At 54.7% G+C, this 12,344-nt stretch overlaps 1 protein-coding gene across 2 annotated transcripts in view; it reads right to left on the reverse strand.

The window, feature by feature from the left end:
- Positions 1–3,280: 3,280 nt before the first annotated feature.
- The window catches only part of Cers4 (ceramide synthase 4), a 22,123-nt gene continuing 13,059 nt past the window's right edge, over positions 3,281–12,344 (reverse strand). The window contains exons 2-11 of one of the 2 annotated variants that reach the window (XM_004644927.2): positions 8,479–8,652; positions 6,799–6,913; positions 6,166–6,284; positions 6,028–6,085; positions 5,865–5,915; positions 5,497–5,589; positions 5,157–5,285; positions 4,588–4,694; positions 3,915–4,071; positions 3,281–3,813 (exon numbers count right to left, since the gene is read on the reverse strand). In XM_004644927.2, coding sequence (XP_004644984.1) covers positions 3,631–3,813; positions 3,915–4,071; positions 4,588–4,694; positions 5,157–5,285; positions 5,497–5,589; positions 5,865–5,915; positions 6,028–6,085; positions 6,166–6,284; positions 6,799–6,913; positions 8,479–8,651 — 1,185 coding nt within the window. In that variant the 5' untranslated portion in view covers position 8,652 and the 3' untranslated portion in view covers positions 3,281–3,630. Of the gene's footprint in view, positions 3,814–3,914; positions 4,072–4,587; positions 4,695–5,156; positions 5,286–5,496; positions 5,590–5,864; positions 5,916–6,027; positions 6,086–6,165; positions 6,285–6,798; positions 6,963–8,478; positions 8,653–12,344 lie in introns of those variants that run through there. The other variant, XM_023705147.1, reaches the window with a different exon arrangement.

A 12,344-nucleotide genomic window follows, 5' to 3' on the forward strand; every position in this document is an offset into this window, starting at 1 on the left:
AGGCTCGCGCCACCACGCCCAGTCTCATTGGCTGTCTCAGTGCGCCCCGGGGCGGGGCTGGCACAACACGCCAGGGATCGAGCCTGGCCCCTGTGTCTGCCTAAGCAGGTGCTTTCATCCACTGAGCTATCTGGCCAGCCCCTTATTGCTTATTTTTCTGAGACTGCACCTTACTGTGTAGTTTGGGCTGGTTTTGAACTCACCATGTACCCAGACTGGGCTTGAACTCTCGGTAACCCGCCTGCCTCAGCCTCCGCAGTGCTGGGCTGATGGGGCTGCAGGGCCATGCAGGCAGGGGTCACCCACTCTTCGCACCTATCGGGACTTCCTTCTTTTTTAGGGTTCCAGAACGCTCCCTTGCGTAGCTCGAGCAGTTTGCTTCTCCATTCACCCACTGGCATGCGTCTGGGATGTTGCTGCTTTTCATGATTGTGAACAGCGCTTCTCTGTCACTTTCCCCTTGTCGGACACAACGCCAGACGCCCAGAGCTGCACTTGATCTTAGCTAAAAGGCCGAGAAGCGACACCCAGAGCTTCAAGGAGGGGTTTATTTGGTTCACTTTCCAGAAGGTTTTCCGGCTTCAAAGTAGAAGGGCCTGGTGGGAAAAGCTGCTTACCTCGTGATGCCCAGGAAGTAGACAGAAAGGGAGGAGCGGGGTGAAGGACCCCCTCTTCCAGGCCATGCCCCTGTGCCTGGGCCCTGTCTGCTAACATGAAACTTTGGGGGACATTTTAGGTCTGAACCATGTACGTGGCCAAACCCATTTTACGTTCCCACCAGCAACAAACATAGCTGTTTTAATTTTTCCCTCTCCTTGTCAGCACTTGCTTTTCTTTTGGTACCAGGACTTGAACTCCGGACCTTGTGCTTGCCTGGCAGATGTTTTGTTTTTTTTGAGAACAATGTCTTGCTATGGTCTTGAATTTGCAGCCAGGCTTCAAAGCCCCTGGAGTGCTGGGATCACAGGTGTGTCCCCTTGTGTGCTTGGGGTCACATCTTGCTAGGTCACTTGTTTCCCAGGCTGGGCTCAAGCCAGCGATCCTCCTGCCTCTGCCTCTGAGTACTGCGATCATAGGGGTGGACACCTATGCCTGGCTGTTTAGCTCTTTTAAACTGTACTTATTAGCACTGCAGTGGGTGTCTGCTGTGTGTCACTTAAAGCCTACAGTGGGGACAGCAACTTACGTAGGCCTGAATCTCATTCTCTTTACAGTCCTGAATCAAAGGTAGCTTCACTGTCCTGTGTTTGCATGTTCCATCCACTATAGCTTCACTGGATGGGTAACACCTATGCAAACGTCTTTAGCACTCCTGGGATTTGAACACAGGACCTTCTACAAGCTAAGCAAGCACTTTACCACCGAGAGTCCTGTTGACCTCTCTTATGTGCAGCTATGGTCTGTTTTTTTTTTAATTGCCAGTGGCGTGGGTCTAAAGTGGCATCGTACTGAACGTGGTGGCCCGCGTCTGTAATTGCAGCACTCAGGAGGCTGATGCAGGACGATTGCCTTCAGTTGGAGGCCCACCCATGCTACACAGTGAGTTCAAAGACAGCCTGTCTCAAAAAAAAAACAAAAAAAAAAACAAAACAGCAATTAAAAAAAGCCCCGCAAGCAAAAAAAACAACAAAAAACCCAAAAAGAAATCAAAAGAACAAGACAAAAAAAAAAAAAATCCCTCAAAGTCTCGATTTTTATTTTCCTGCTTATTAGTGAAATCAAGTGTTTTATAAATTTTTTATTTTATTATTATTATTATTGTATTTTAGGGAAAGGTCTACAGGCTCTTCAGGGTCTCACTACTAGATCGGACTCGTAGTGATCCCCGTTTACAGCCTCCCAAGAGCTGGGATTACAGGCGCAGGCCACCACGCCCAGTCTCAATTCTGTCTCAGCGCGCCCGGGGGAGGGGCTGGCACGGCAAGCCTGGGGATCGAACCCTGCCCCAAGCGCCTACTTGCAAGTGCTTTAATCCGCTAAGTTATTTGGCTGGCCCTATAAAATTTGTTTTAAGAGTTTTCTACACATGAGCTCCGTTTTTTTTTTTTTTTTTTTAACTTTTAGGGTGGGTCCCATGGCCTTCTGATAGAGCTCCATTACTTTCTTGTTTTTATTTAGAGACAGAGTCTTGCTAAATTGCTCATTGCCCTGGCTGGACTCCCATTTTGAGATCTTCCTTCCTTAGCCCCCGGGATGCTGATTCACAAGCCCACGCCGGTAGAGCTGGCAGTTTTGTCTGTTTTTAGATTTTCTGGTCCCTTCTTACTGAGCGACAGAAGCGCTAGAAGCGCTGATGCATCACTCACAGGCTCCCAACACGAGAATCTAGACGTAAATTTGGCGACAAAAAGAAAGGTATTTTTGGTAGTTACAGCCCCCTGCCCCCAGGTGAGGGAGTCGTTAGGCGGGGCCGCACTCCTGCAAACGCTACCAACAGAGGGCGCTGTCGACCCACTTAAAAAAAAAAAAAAAAAAAAAAACTAGCGCAGGTCTAAGGGAATCCGATTCACAAAGCCTGGAACCAAGTGTTCAGATTTGAGAACATTTGCATATGCATAATGAGATATCATGGGGGGTAAAACTTTTTTTGAGGGGGAAGAAACCAGTGTTTAAACATGAAATTCATTATAGCCTTAAAGTCATTTTATGCAAAAAAGGATTTTTTTTTTTTTTTTGAGATAAGGTCTCGCTATGTAGTTCAGGCAGGTCTTGAGCTTGATATGCAGTCCAGGATGGGATCAAACTTGCAATGATCCTCCTGCCTCAGCTTCCTGAAGGCTGAAATTGAGGCATGCAGTGTCTTTTCCAAAAAGGGAACCCTTCCCACGGGGCCCCCAGAGGGTGACCCTGTCCAAGACCTTGGGAAGCCAGTGGGAATTTACAGCTCCACCTGCTACTTCCTTCACTGGTCCAGGGTGCCCCTGGTGGCAGCTGCAGGGGCCACAAGGACAAGCATGGCTCTGTCTCCCCTGTGCCCTGCTGCCTGGCCCTGGCTGCAGGTGACCTCAGGCGAAGGATTCATGCTCTGGGTATAGCGGCAGCTGAGTGGCTGAGCGGCTGAGCTGCAGGCTGTGCCTGCCCCTGAGACAAAGGCGGCTTTTGTTACAGCGCTGTCTGGAGGTGTCTGGGCCTTACCTGAGGACTCCTCTCCATGCTCTGATCTGTTTGGGAGCCCTGGCAGTTAGTGCCCCATCTTGAGGGGCGTGTAAGAGGGTAGCCTGATGTTCTCTGCATTTCGGGGAGGCAGGAGGAGCCTGACAGGGACCCAGGGTCTCAGGCAGAGAATTCAGTTCAGGTTTTATTGAAGCCCTGTTTTTTGTTGTTTGTGAGACAGAGGCTTGCTGTGTACTCCAGGCTGGACTTGCACTTGAATGCGGGGCACTTCTCCCGCCTCAGCCTCCTGAGTGCCAGGATGCAGGCATGCACGGGGCCTTCTGATCCCCTCTCAGCCAGGGCTCACTGCAGCCCTGGGAATGGCTCCAGATGGTCCCCAGAGTCCTGTCGTTGTGCAGAAGAAAGGGTCTGGGTACAGATCATCACCCCCTTGACTGCTGTGGCGGGGCTTCCCTGTATCCCCAGAGTAGGTCCGGTGCTGCCCAGCCAGCCACCCCCGAAGCCAGCCCCCACTGGCTACATGGTTGTGTGCCCATTGGCTTGCTGCCCTGGTGTCCGGCTCCGGGGGCCACCAGCCGGGGCCAGCCCCAGCCCTTGAGACACCCCATTGTGCAGCTGGGGACATTCAGGAGCCGCCTGGTCCTCATCCTCATCGCTGGAACTGTATTCTTCGGTATCACTGCGAATGTCCTTCGTCATCTGGGGAACAGAGCAGAGACAGGGAGGGGTTCGGCGTGGCTCGGGACTCTGGGATAGCGCCTCCCCGCGGGGCCTACTGTTCTCCACCATTTCTGCCATACCTGACCCTTCCACAGGTAGTTGTAGAGCATGCGCAGGATGAGGCTGAACCAGTACACGTGCAGCAGGTTGAGCGACACCAGGAGCACAAGGAAGAAGTAATAACCCACGAAGGGGCTGAACTCCTGGATGGAGTGGTAGTATGAGGTGTAGATGATCCTGTGTGGGGGAGAAAGGGGTCCCGTCAGCCACAGGAGCTGCCAGTTTTTGGAACTTCTCAGCTTACATGGCCCTTCCTGCTCCGGAAATCTCTCTGGCTCCCCAGTTCCCTTCCTGGCTGATACCTACTCTCTTTTTATGACACAGGGTCTCCTTATGTGGCCCAGGCTGGCCTTGAACTCAACTCTTGGTAATCCTGCTGCTTCAGCCTCTCGAGTGCAGGGCTGAAGGCGTGTGCCACCAGGCGCAGATTTGTCTCTGGAACTCCTTAAGGGTGAGGGTCACCTTCCCTCTGTGCACATGCTGTGGGCAGTGCCCCTAAGCATCCCCAGGAATTCCAGCTGCCACACAGCCTTCCTGTGCCCTTCCCAATTCCATTTTCTCTTTGGCACAATCAGCCCCTTGCGCGCCCTCCACAAGGACAGGCTTATCCGGCCGCCAGCTGGGGCCCCTCCCCCTCCCGTTCCAGGGGACGCTGCAGAGGTCCCCTTGCGCCCGGGCCCACGGGGCACTCACTTGGTGGGCATCAGGATGAGGCGCGTGTAGAAGAAGACCAAGGCGAAGACGAGGAAGAGGGCGTCGCACGTCCGGGAGAAGCGCATGTAGTTGAACATCTTGCAAATCTGGGAGCACAGCGGAGAAAGGCTCAGGGCTAGGGCCCGGCGGGATGGAGGGGCGGGGTTGGGGAACCAGGCAAGGTGGGGCCCGTCTCCAGGAAAAGGACCGAAGGAGCCGGCAAGGAGAGGACTTCTGCACAGCATGTGCCCTAGAAGGGTGAGAAAGGTTCAGGCTCCCAGCACGACTGGGGGCGTAGCCTTACGTCCCAGAGCGGGAGGGGCCTGGCCTCATCACCCAGGGAACGGGAAGGCGTGGCCTCGCGGCCCAGGGTACCTGAGGGGCGGGGCCTCGCCTCCCAGGGAGCCTGGGGGCGGGGCCTCATTATCCTAGGAACGGGAGAAGGTGGGGCCTTGCGTCCCAGGGAGTCCGAGGGGCGGGGCCTCGCTTCTTGGGGAGGGTGACAGGGCGGAGCTTCCGCAAGGGACACCCTGGAGGCGGGGCCCGGCGGTTAGAAAGGACCGGCCCACCTCCAGCAAGCAGTCGCCCAAGTCGTGCAACAGCAACATCAGAGACCCGATGCGCACCAGATTCGCGCCGTAGGAGAAGGTGATCAGGAAAATAGTCACGACGTGGTGCATCACCTGCTCCTTGAAATCCTGCAGAGGGGACAGTGGGTCACCGCAGACACATACCTGGGGAGTCCCACTGATGGGCTTGGGGGACAGGAGTTTAGGGGCCAGCGTGGACTTTGGACCCCAACCCTCATGCGTGTGGTCACCCTGCTCCAACCCAGTGCCCTGTGCAGACTGGGTCTCAGGGCCCCACGGAACATCCCTCTCCCTGGTAGGGCTCTTGGCTTGGCCTCACCTTGCGCTTGATGTCAAAGGGTAGCGAGAGGAGTAGTGAGCTGTAGAAACTTAGCTCCAAGATGTACCACCAGGCCAGGCTTGGCTTTAGGTTCTGTGGCAGGAGGGGCAAAGTCAGTTGTGGGTGATGGAGTCTCCTACCAGCAGGGCAAGGGCAGTGGCTCAAGACTACCCTTTGCTCCAAACCAAGAGCCTTCAAGTCCAGTGATCGTGGAAAGAGGGAGCTCCCGGGCACTGGAGGTAATCAAGGGCAGTTGTTTTGTGGCAGCCACAAGGAGTCAAAAATAAAAGAGTGGCACTCAGAGGGGAATTTAGGGCATGAGGCTTAGGTCCGGCTCCTGTGCTCGTGCCCACCCCTATGCTACTCACCTGGTAGGGGTAATGTTTCCAGCACTGTACAATGTCCCACAACCACGGCTCCTGCAGAGGGACAGTGGCCTCAAGCTCCCGAAAGCCCAAGGCCAGCAGCCGCCCTCGTGTGGGGTCTCCCAAGAGCTCCCAGGGTCCTCTGAGTGCGGCGGTCCATACTCACGGAGTAGAGGACCAAGGTGCCACTGACGGAAGTGCAGAAGTAGAAGAGACACCTCCAGCTGCAGAAGGAGAGGACGCCCGCGTCACCGCTGCCCAAGGGGGGGGAGGCCTCTCCCCACTCTTCCCAGCCCCGGGTTACCTGGCTTCACAGAACTTCTTGGACATGCGCGGCCAATCCTGGTTCCGGCGTCTCCGGAACCAGTGTTGAGTCTGTCTCAGCGTGAGGCCACACTGGGCAGCCAGGAGGGCCAGCTGGGCCTGGGGAAGGGGCAACGGGGGGTGGGGTCGCAGAGGCCTGGTGGTGGCTTCCTGCCCTCTGTCCCTGGAAAGGGAGGACTCAGTTCTGCTCTTCCCTCCCCTGGAGCTGCCGTCTTGCCTGTGGGGTAGCTGTGTCTACTATAGAGAGGGCAGTCGGGGGCAGGACCAGAACCCCTGGATCTTAGAAGGGATATTCCTTGTTCACTTGGAGCCTGGGGGTAAGAATGAGGCCGGGCAGCGGCACCCCCAGGCTTTCCTGACCTGCTCCAAGTCAGTTGCTCATGCCCAGGGCTGGGAGGGTGGGCCTCGCCTCACCAGGAGACAGGGGTCGGGGTCGCTGTGAGGAGGCGGGCAGGGGCGGGGCCTCGCGGGAGGGCCGCACTTCCAGGTGGAGTGGGGCGGGGGAGGGACTTCGCGGTGGCACCAGAGGCCACTCTGGTTTCCAGCAAGCGAGCAGCTCCCACTCAGCTCCAGGGCTGCCGTACCGGCCATGCGGACCAAGCGGAGCTCTCACCTCCTCAGGTTTTGGTCTTTTCTGGAAGTATTTCTCCAGCGTGGGGTTGGGCTTCACCTGCTTCTTGACTGGATCCCGCATACCCATCCAATGGCAGAAGGGTACGCCTATGAATCTGGGTCAGGGGACACAGCCATCAGAGCCCGAGAGACATAGGGACATGACTGTGGAGAGAGGAGAGCGAGGGAACATACTCTGGGTAGGGAAACTGAGGCTTTCAGGGGCCAACTTAGGGAAGGAAGCACACAGAAAGAGCACAAAATTCTTTTTTTTTTTTTTTTTAATGTATTTAGCACAGGGTCTACTGGGTCTCACTACACAGATTGGACTCATAGTGATCTTCCTGCTTTCAGCCTCCCAAGCACGGGGATTACAGGCGCGCATCACCACACCCAGTCTCAGTGGCCTTCTCATTGTGCCCACGGGGCGGGGCCAGCATGGCATGCTGGGGATCGAACCCCATTTCCATGTCTGCCTGAGCAGGCGCTTTAATCCGCTGAGCTATCTAGCTGGCCCAAAATTCAGGATTTTTAAGTTTCTCTTGGTGACACACGCTAGCCTGTGATCCTAGTACTTGGGAGGCTGAGGCAAGAGGGTCTCTGAAAGCTTAAGGCCAGCCTGAGCTCTACAGTAAGTTCAAGGCAAGCCTGAACTATAGAGTGAGACCCTGTCTCAAAAAGCAAAACAGACCAGGCCAAACATAACAGCCAACCTGAAGAAAGGCTCCAGTCTAATCTGTGGGATAGCCAGACACTTAGACCCACTCAAAGCATAGAGGAGAGGCTGCCCCCTGTGGCCTGGCATAGGGGGCCTGAGTCTTGGTTTCCCCATGCCCAGGGGCGGCTGCTGTCCCGTCTCCTCCCAAGCTCCTCCCTTTTTCCTGGCCCCTCCCCCACTGCCTTTGGATTAGAGAGGACCCTGGTCAGTTATGCTACCAGCTACACAACACGTAGCCTGGGCCAGCACCCTCAGACAGGCACCGAAATTCATCTCCTCCACCCTGACATCAACCCTCATGTGCGGACCCTGAGGCCCAGAGTGGGGCAGCAAGGAGCTCATTGCAGATCCAGTTGCTGTGGGGGTGAGGCGTTTCCTGAATGTCAGTGACTGCCGAGGGCGAGGGCAGGCCTGCACTGCACGCGGCTCATTCAGCCCTGTTCTTGTCTTTCCTTCTTTATGTTGAGCTAGTTCTTGCCATGTAACCCAGGCTGGCCTGGCGCTTCTGATGGTCCTCCTGCTGCAGCCTCCCAAGTGCTGGATGACACGTGGGAGGGTGGCCCTTCAGCATTGAGCTCAGGCCTGCTTTTGCCCTCTGTCCCATGTGGACTGGCACTAGGGTGGCTGCCCTTCCAGGCTGGGGCTGGGGCTCAGGTCCCTGCAGCACCGGGAGGAAGCCAGCAGCAATGGCCAAGGAAAAGCATTTTAAGTCTGGCGTGGCATGCATGCCTGTCATTCCAGCACTCAAGAGGCTGAGGCAGGAGGATCCTTGTGAGTTCGAGGCCAGCGTGGGCTACAAAATGAGCTCAAGGCCAGTCTGAGCTGCACAGTGAGACCCTGTGTCAAAAAGAAAAAGAAAAAGAAAAAAAAAAAAAGGCATTTTGGTGCACAAGGAAATCCTGCCTGGTGCAGGGACACACAGAAGTGGGGTTGGGATTGCTAGACAAGGCAGGGGACAGTCACCTGTTGAAGGCAAGGCGGGCGGTCACCATCACCAGTGCTAGAGGCAGGACCAGCAGCAAGTCGCTGGGGTGGGCCACGACCATGCCTTCCCGGTCCACCATGTCCGCCCATGTCCAGTTGGGTGGTAGCCAGATCCTCTCATGCCACACCAGGTCGCTCAGGGTGGACAGCATCCTGTAGACACACATGGGGCTGAGTGGAGCACGGCTTGCAGGACCCCAGGGCCCTCGGCCCCAGCAGCTCACTGGGGATTGTGCGTTGGCAGAGGTTGGGCCAGAGGGAGGACCTGTCCCGGTGCCAGTCATCAGAGCTGCTCTCTGGCCTCCCACGGGTGGCACTGGGCCAACTCCTCCCCCTGGTCCCACTGTTGCCAGGCAAAGAGTTACACCTCTAACATTAAGGACAGACACAGGCTGTGAGTCTGCAGGCAAATGACCCCACCTCTCAGGAACTCAAATTCATTCATAAAACAGGGAGAGCCACACCCACTGGTCAGCCCAGCCTGCCAATCACACCAAGTGCTTAGTCTGCTAGTCCTTAACAAGAGTAACCAGAGCAGCAACACTACAGCTCCGAGTAACAGCTATTATTCTGCCCTTTCCAGATGACAGAAGAGTGGCCAGAGGTCAGAGGAGAGGCCACTCTGGGCCAGGAACTCGGCATGTGTGTGTGTGTGGGGGGGTCCTGGGGATTGAACCCAGGGCTTTTGCACTGAGTTATGTTCCTTATCCGTTTTAAATTTTGAGACAGGGTCTTGAGAAGTTACTGAGTTGCCCAGAATGAACTCGAACTTGGGATCCTCCTGCCTCAGCCTCCTGAGTGGCTGGGATCGCATCCTGCTCTGGTCTGTGTTTTGGCATAGGAGAGATGGCAATGGTGTTGCGTTGATTACCATGCAGGGTGAGATACCTTTCAATGACCACAAGAGAGCGCTATGAACCAGGTTTGATGGCACACCCCTCTAATCCCAGTATTCAAAAGGCTGTGACAGCAGGATCCCTTTGAGATCTGGGACCAGCCTAAACTATATAGCAAGACCCGGTCTCAATAAAACTGAAAACAGAACAGAAGCAGGTGATCTAGATTGTCCTGAGGAAGTAGTGTGCAGATCCGGGGACAAATTCCGGAGACATTTTCATATATGGGCTCCCTGCACTCTGGGAAGCTGGAGCAGGAAGATGTCATTTGGAAGCAGAGCCCGGGCAGTTAGCCATCTAGCAAGACTCCGTCTCTAGCAATGTATTATATAGGTGAACACTGGGCTGGGGGTGTAGCTCAGTGTTAGAGCGCTTGCTTGGCATGAAAGGGCCCTACAAAACCTGGGTCCTGTCTCCAGCACCGCCACGCCAACCCCGCACGCAGAGAGAAGGGTACAGGACATAAAGTTCAACTGCAAGCCAGGTGTGGTGGCACACACCTGTCATCTCCACACGGGAAGCTGAGGCAGGAGAACTGCTGTGAGTTTGAGGCCAGTCTGGGCTACAGAGGAGACCCTGTGTGAAAAAGCCACAAAAATAAAAGTTCCAAGCCAGGCCAAATGAATCTGTGATGCTCCTGTTGGTTTCCCGTGGCTGGTCTTCAAAGTTACCTGGATCTTAGTGGCTTTAAAAGACATAGATTTTTATCATGTGACAGCTCTGCAGCTCAGAGCCCAAAACAAGCCTCATGGGCTAAAATCAAGACATCCGCAGGGTGAATCCCTCCAGAGGCCCCCAGGGAGAATGTGGGCCCCGGAGGCACCAGCAGCCCTTGGCCTGTGGCCCCTGCCTGTCTCAGAGCCTGCATGGGCAGCGTTTGGGATCTGACTCTGACTCCCCTGCTACCTCCTTACGAGGACCCCACGCTGACACTAGATGTTCTCCCACCTCAAGACCAGAGGATTAGCAACTGAGATTCACCTTCAACCTCGGCGTGCTGAAACACGTAGGGCTGGGGCGAGACTTGGGTTAAGTGCTTCCATGTCAAGCAGGGGCCACAGGGAGGGGACGGGAGGTACTGAGGGCTTGGGCCTTGGGCAAGGGATGGGAGTGTCACTTACTAGTATGGTGTGAGCCTAGCGCATCAGTTTTCTGTTGTAGGGACAAAATATCTGACGTGCTTTATTTATGTATTTCAGCAAGAGTCTACAGGGCCTGCAGGGTCTCACTACTAGACTGGACTCGTAGCGATCCTTTCTGCTTCTCAGCCTCCCAAGTGCTGGCATTACAAGTGCCCACCACCATACCCAGTCTCAAGCGCCGTCTCAGCGTGTCCGGGAGTGGGGCCAGCACAACACCCCGGGGATCAAACCCCGCTGCTGCATCTGCCTAAGCGGGTGCTTTAATCCACTGAGCTATTTGACTGGCCCTAACATGTATAATTTAAAGGAGGAATAATTTATTTTGGTTCATGGTCTCCGAGGGTGCAGTCCATGGTAGCTGAGATATCATGGGGGAGGGGCCCTGCAGAAAGCTGCTTGCTTCACAGTGGCCAGAAGCAAGGAAAGCAGAAGCTGAGTCAGAGTGACAGTGAAACTATAATTCTAAATTATAATTCACAGATTTATTTATTTATTATGTATTTGATACAGAGTCTCCCTATGCAGCTCAGACTTAGTGGTCCTCCTGCTTCCAGCCTCCCCAGCGCTGGGATCAGAGGTGTGCGCCACCACACCCAGACTCAGTGGCCGGCTCAGTAAGCCTGGGGGGGGGGGGGGCATGTGGTGCTGGGAACTGAACGCCTGTCCCTGAGCTTGCCTAGGCAGATGCTTAGTCCGCTGAGCTATCTTGCCAGCCCTCACAGATACAGTGTTAGTGCCTTGGTTTAAAACAAGGCTTAAGGGCCAGGGCTTTAGCTCAGTGGCGCAGCACCTGCCTGGCAAGCATGATGTCCTCGACTCGATTCCCATCGTGTTCCCCCCCAACAACAACAACAAAGTAAGGCTTAAAATATTAATCTGGGGCCAGAACATAATGCCTGCCTGGCAAAGGCAAGGTCCCAAGCTTGAGCCCTGGTACCAAAAATAAATAAATAAATAGGAAAAAGATATTTTATTTTTTAGGGAAGGATCTACAGGGTGTTCAGGGTCTCACTACTGGATTGGACTCGTAGCCTGAGCGGGGATCACAGGCACGTGCCACCACACCGAGTGTCAATCGCCATCTCAGCACACCCTGGGGGTGGGGCTGACACTGAAGGCCCAGGATTGAACCCCCAGCCCCTGCACCTGCATTTGGCTGGCCCTCTTTTGTTTTTGACGAAACCGGGAATTGAACTCAGGACCTTGCACTTGCCAGGCAGGCACTTATTCTACTGAGCCATCTCCCTGGCCCCCTTGGCTGGCCCTCTTAATAGGAATTTCAACCAAACTTTTTTTTTTTTTTTTTTTAACGGAACCCGGGGATTGAACTCAAGCCCTTGCGCTTGCCAGGGAAGCGCTTATTCCACCGAGCCATCTCCCCGGAACCCCCTCTTTTTTTTAAAAAAATGCATTTGGTATAGGGTCTCCCTAAGCAGCTTGGACTCATAGTGATCCTCCTGCTTTCAGCCTCCCCGGCGTGTGCCACCACATCCGGACTCAGTTGCAGGCTCGTGTGCCCAGGGGTAGGGCCGGCCTGGCATGCAGGACCGGGAACTGAACCCTGGTGTCTGCACTTGCCAAAGCAGGTGCTTAGTCTGCTGAGCTATCTTGCCAGCCCTCAGCCAAACTTTTAAAGAGAGGTTTTACATTTGTCAAATTAATTTCTTGTGTTTTCAACTGTCTTAAAATTACATATTTTTAAAAATCAAGGCCTTGGGGCTGGAGAGATGGCTCAGTGGTCTAAAGCACCTACTTGAAACAAGCTTGGCAAAGCACAGGGACCGCGGTTCAATCCCCCAGCACCACA

Source organism: Octodon degus, unplaced genomic scaffold (assembly GCF_000260255.1).
Source record: "Octodon degus isolate 3935 unplaced genomic scaffold, OctDeg1.0 scaffold00214, whole genome shotgun sequence".
Taxonomy (NCBI): domain Eukaryota; kingdom Metazoa; phylum Chordata; class Mammalia; order Rodentia; family Octodontidae; genus Octodon; species Octodon degus.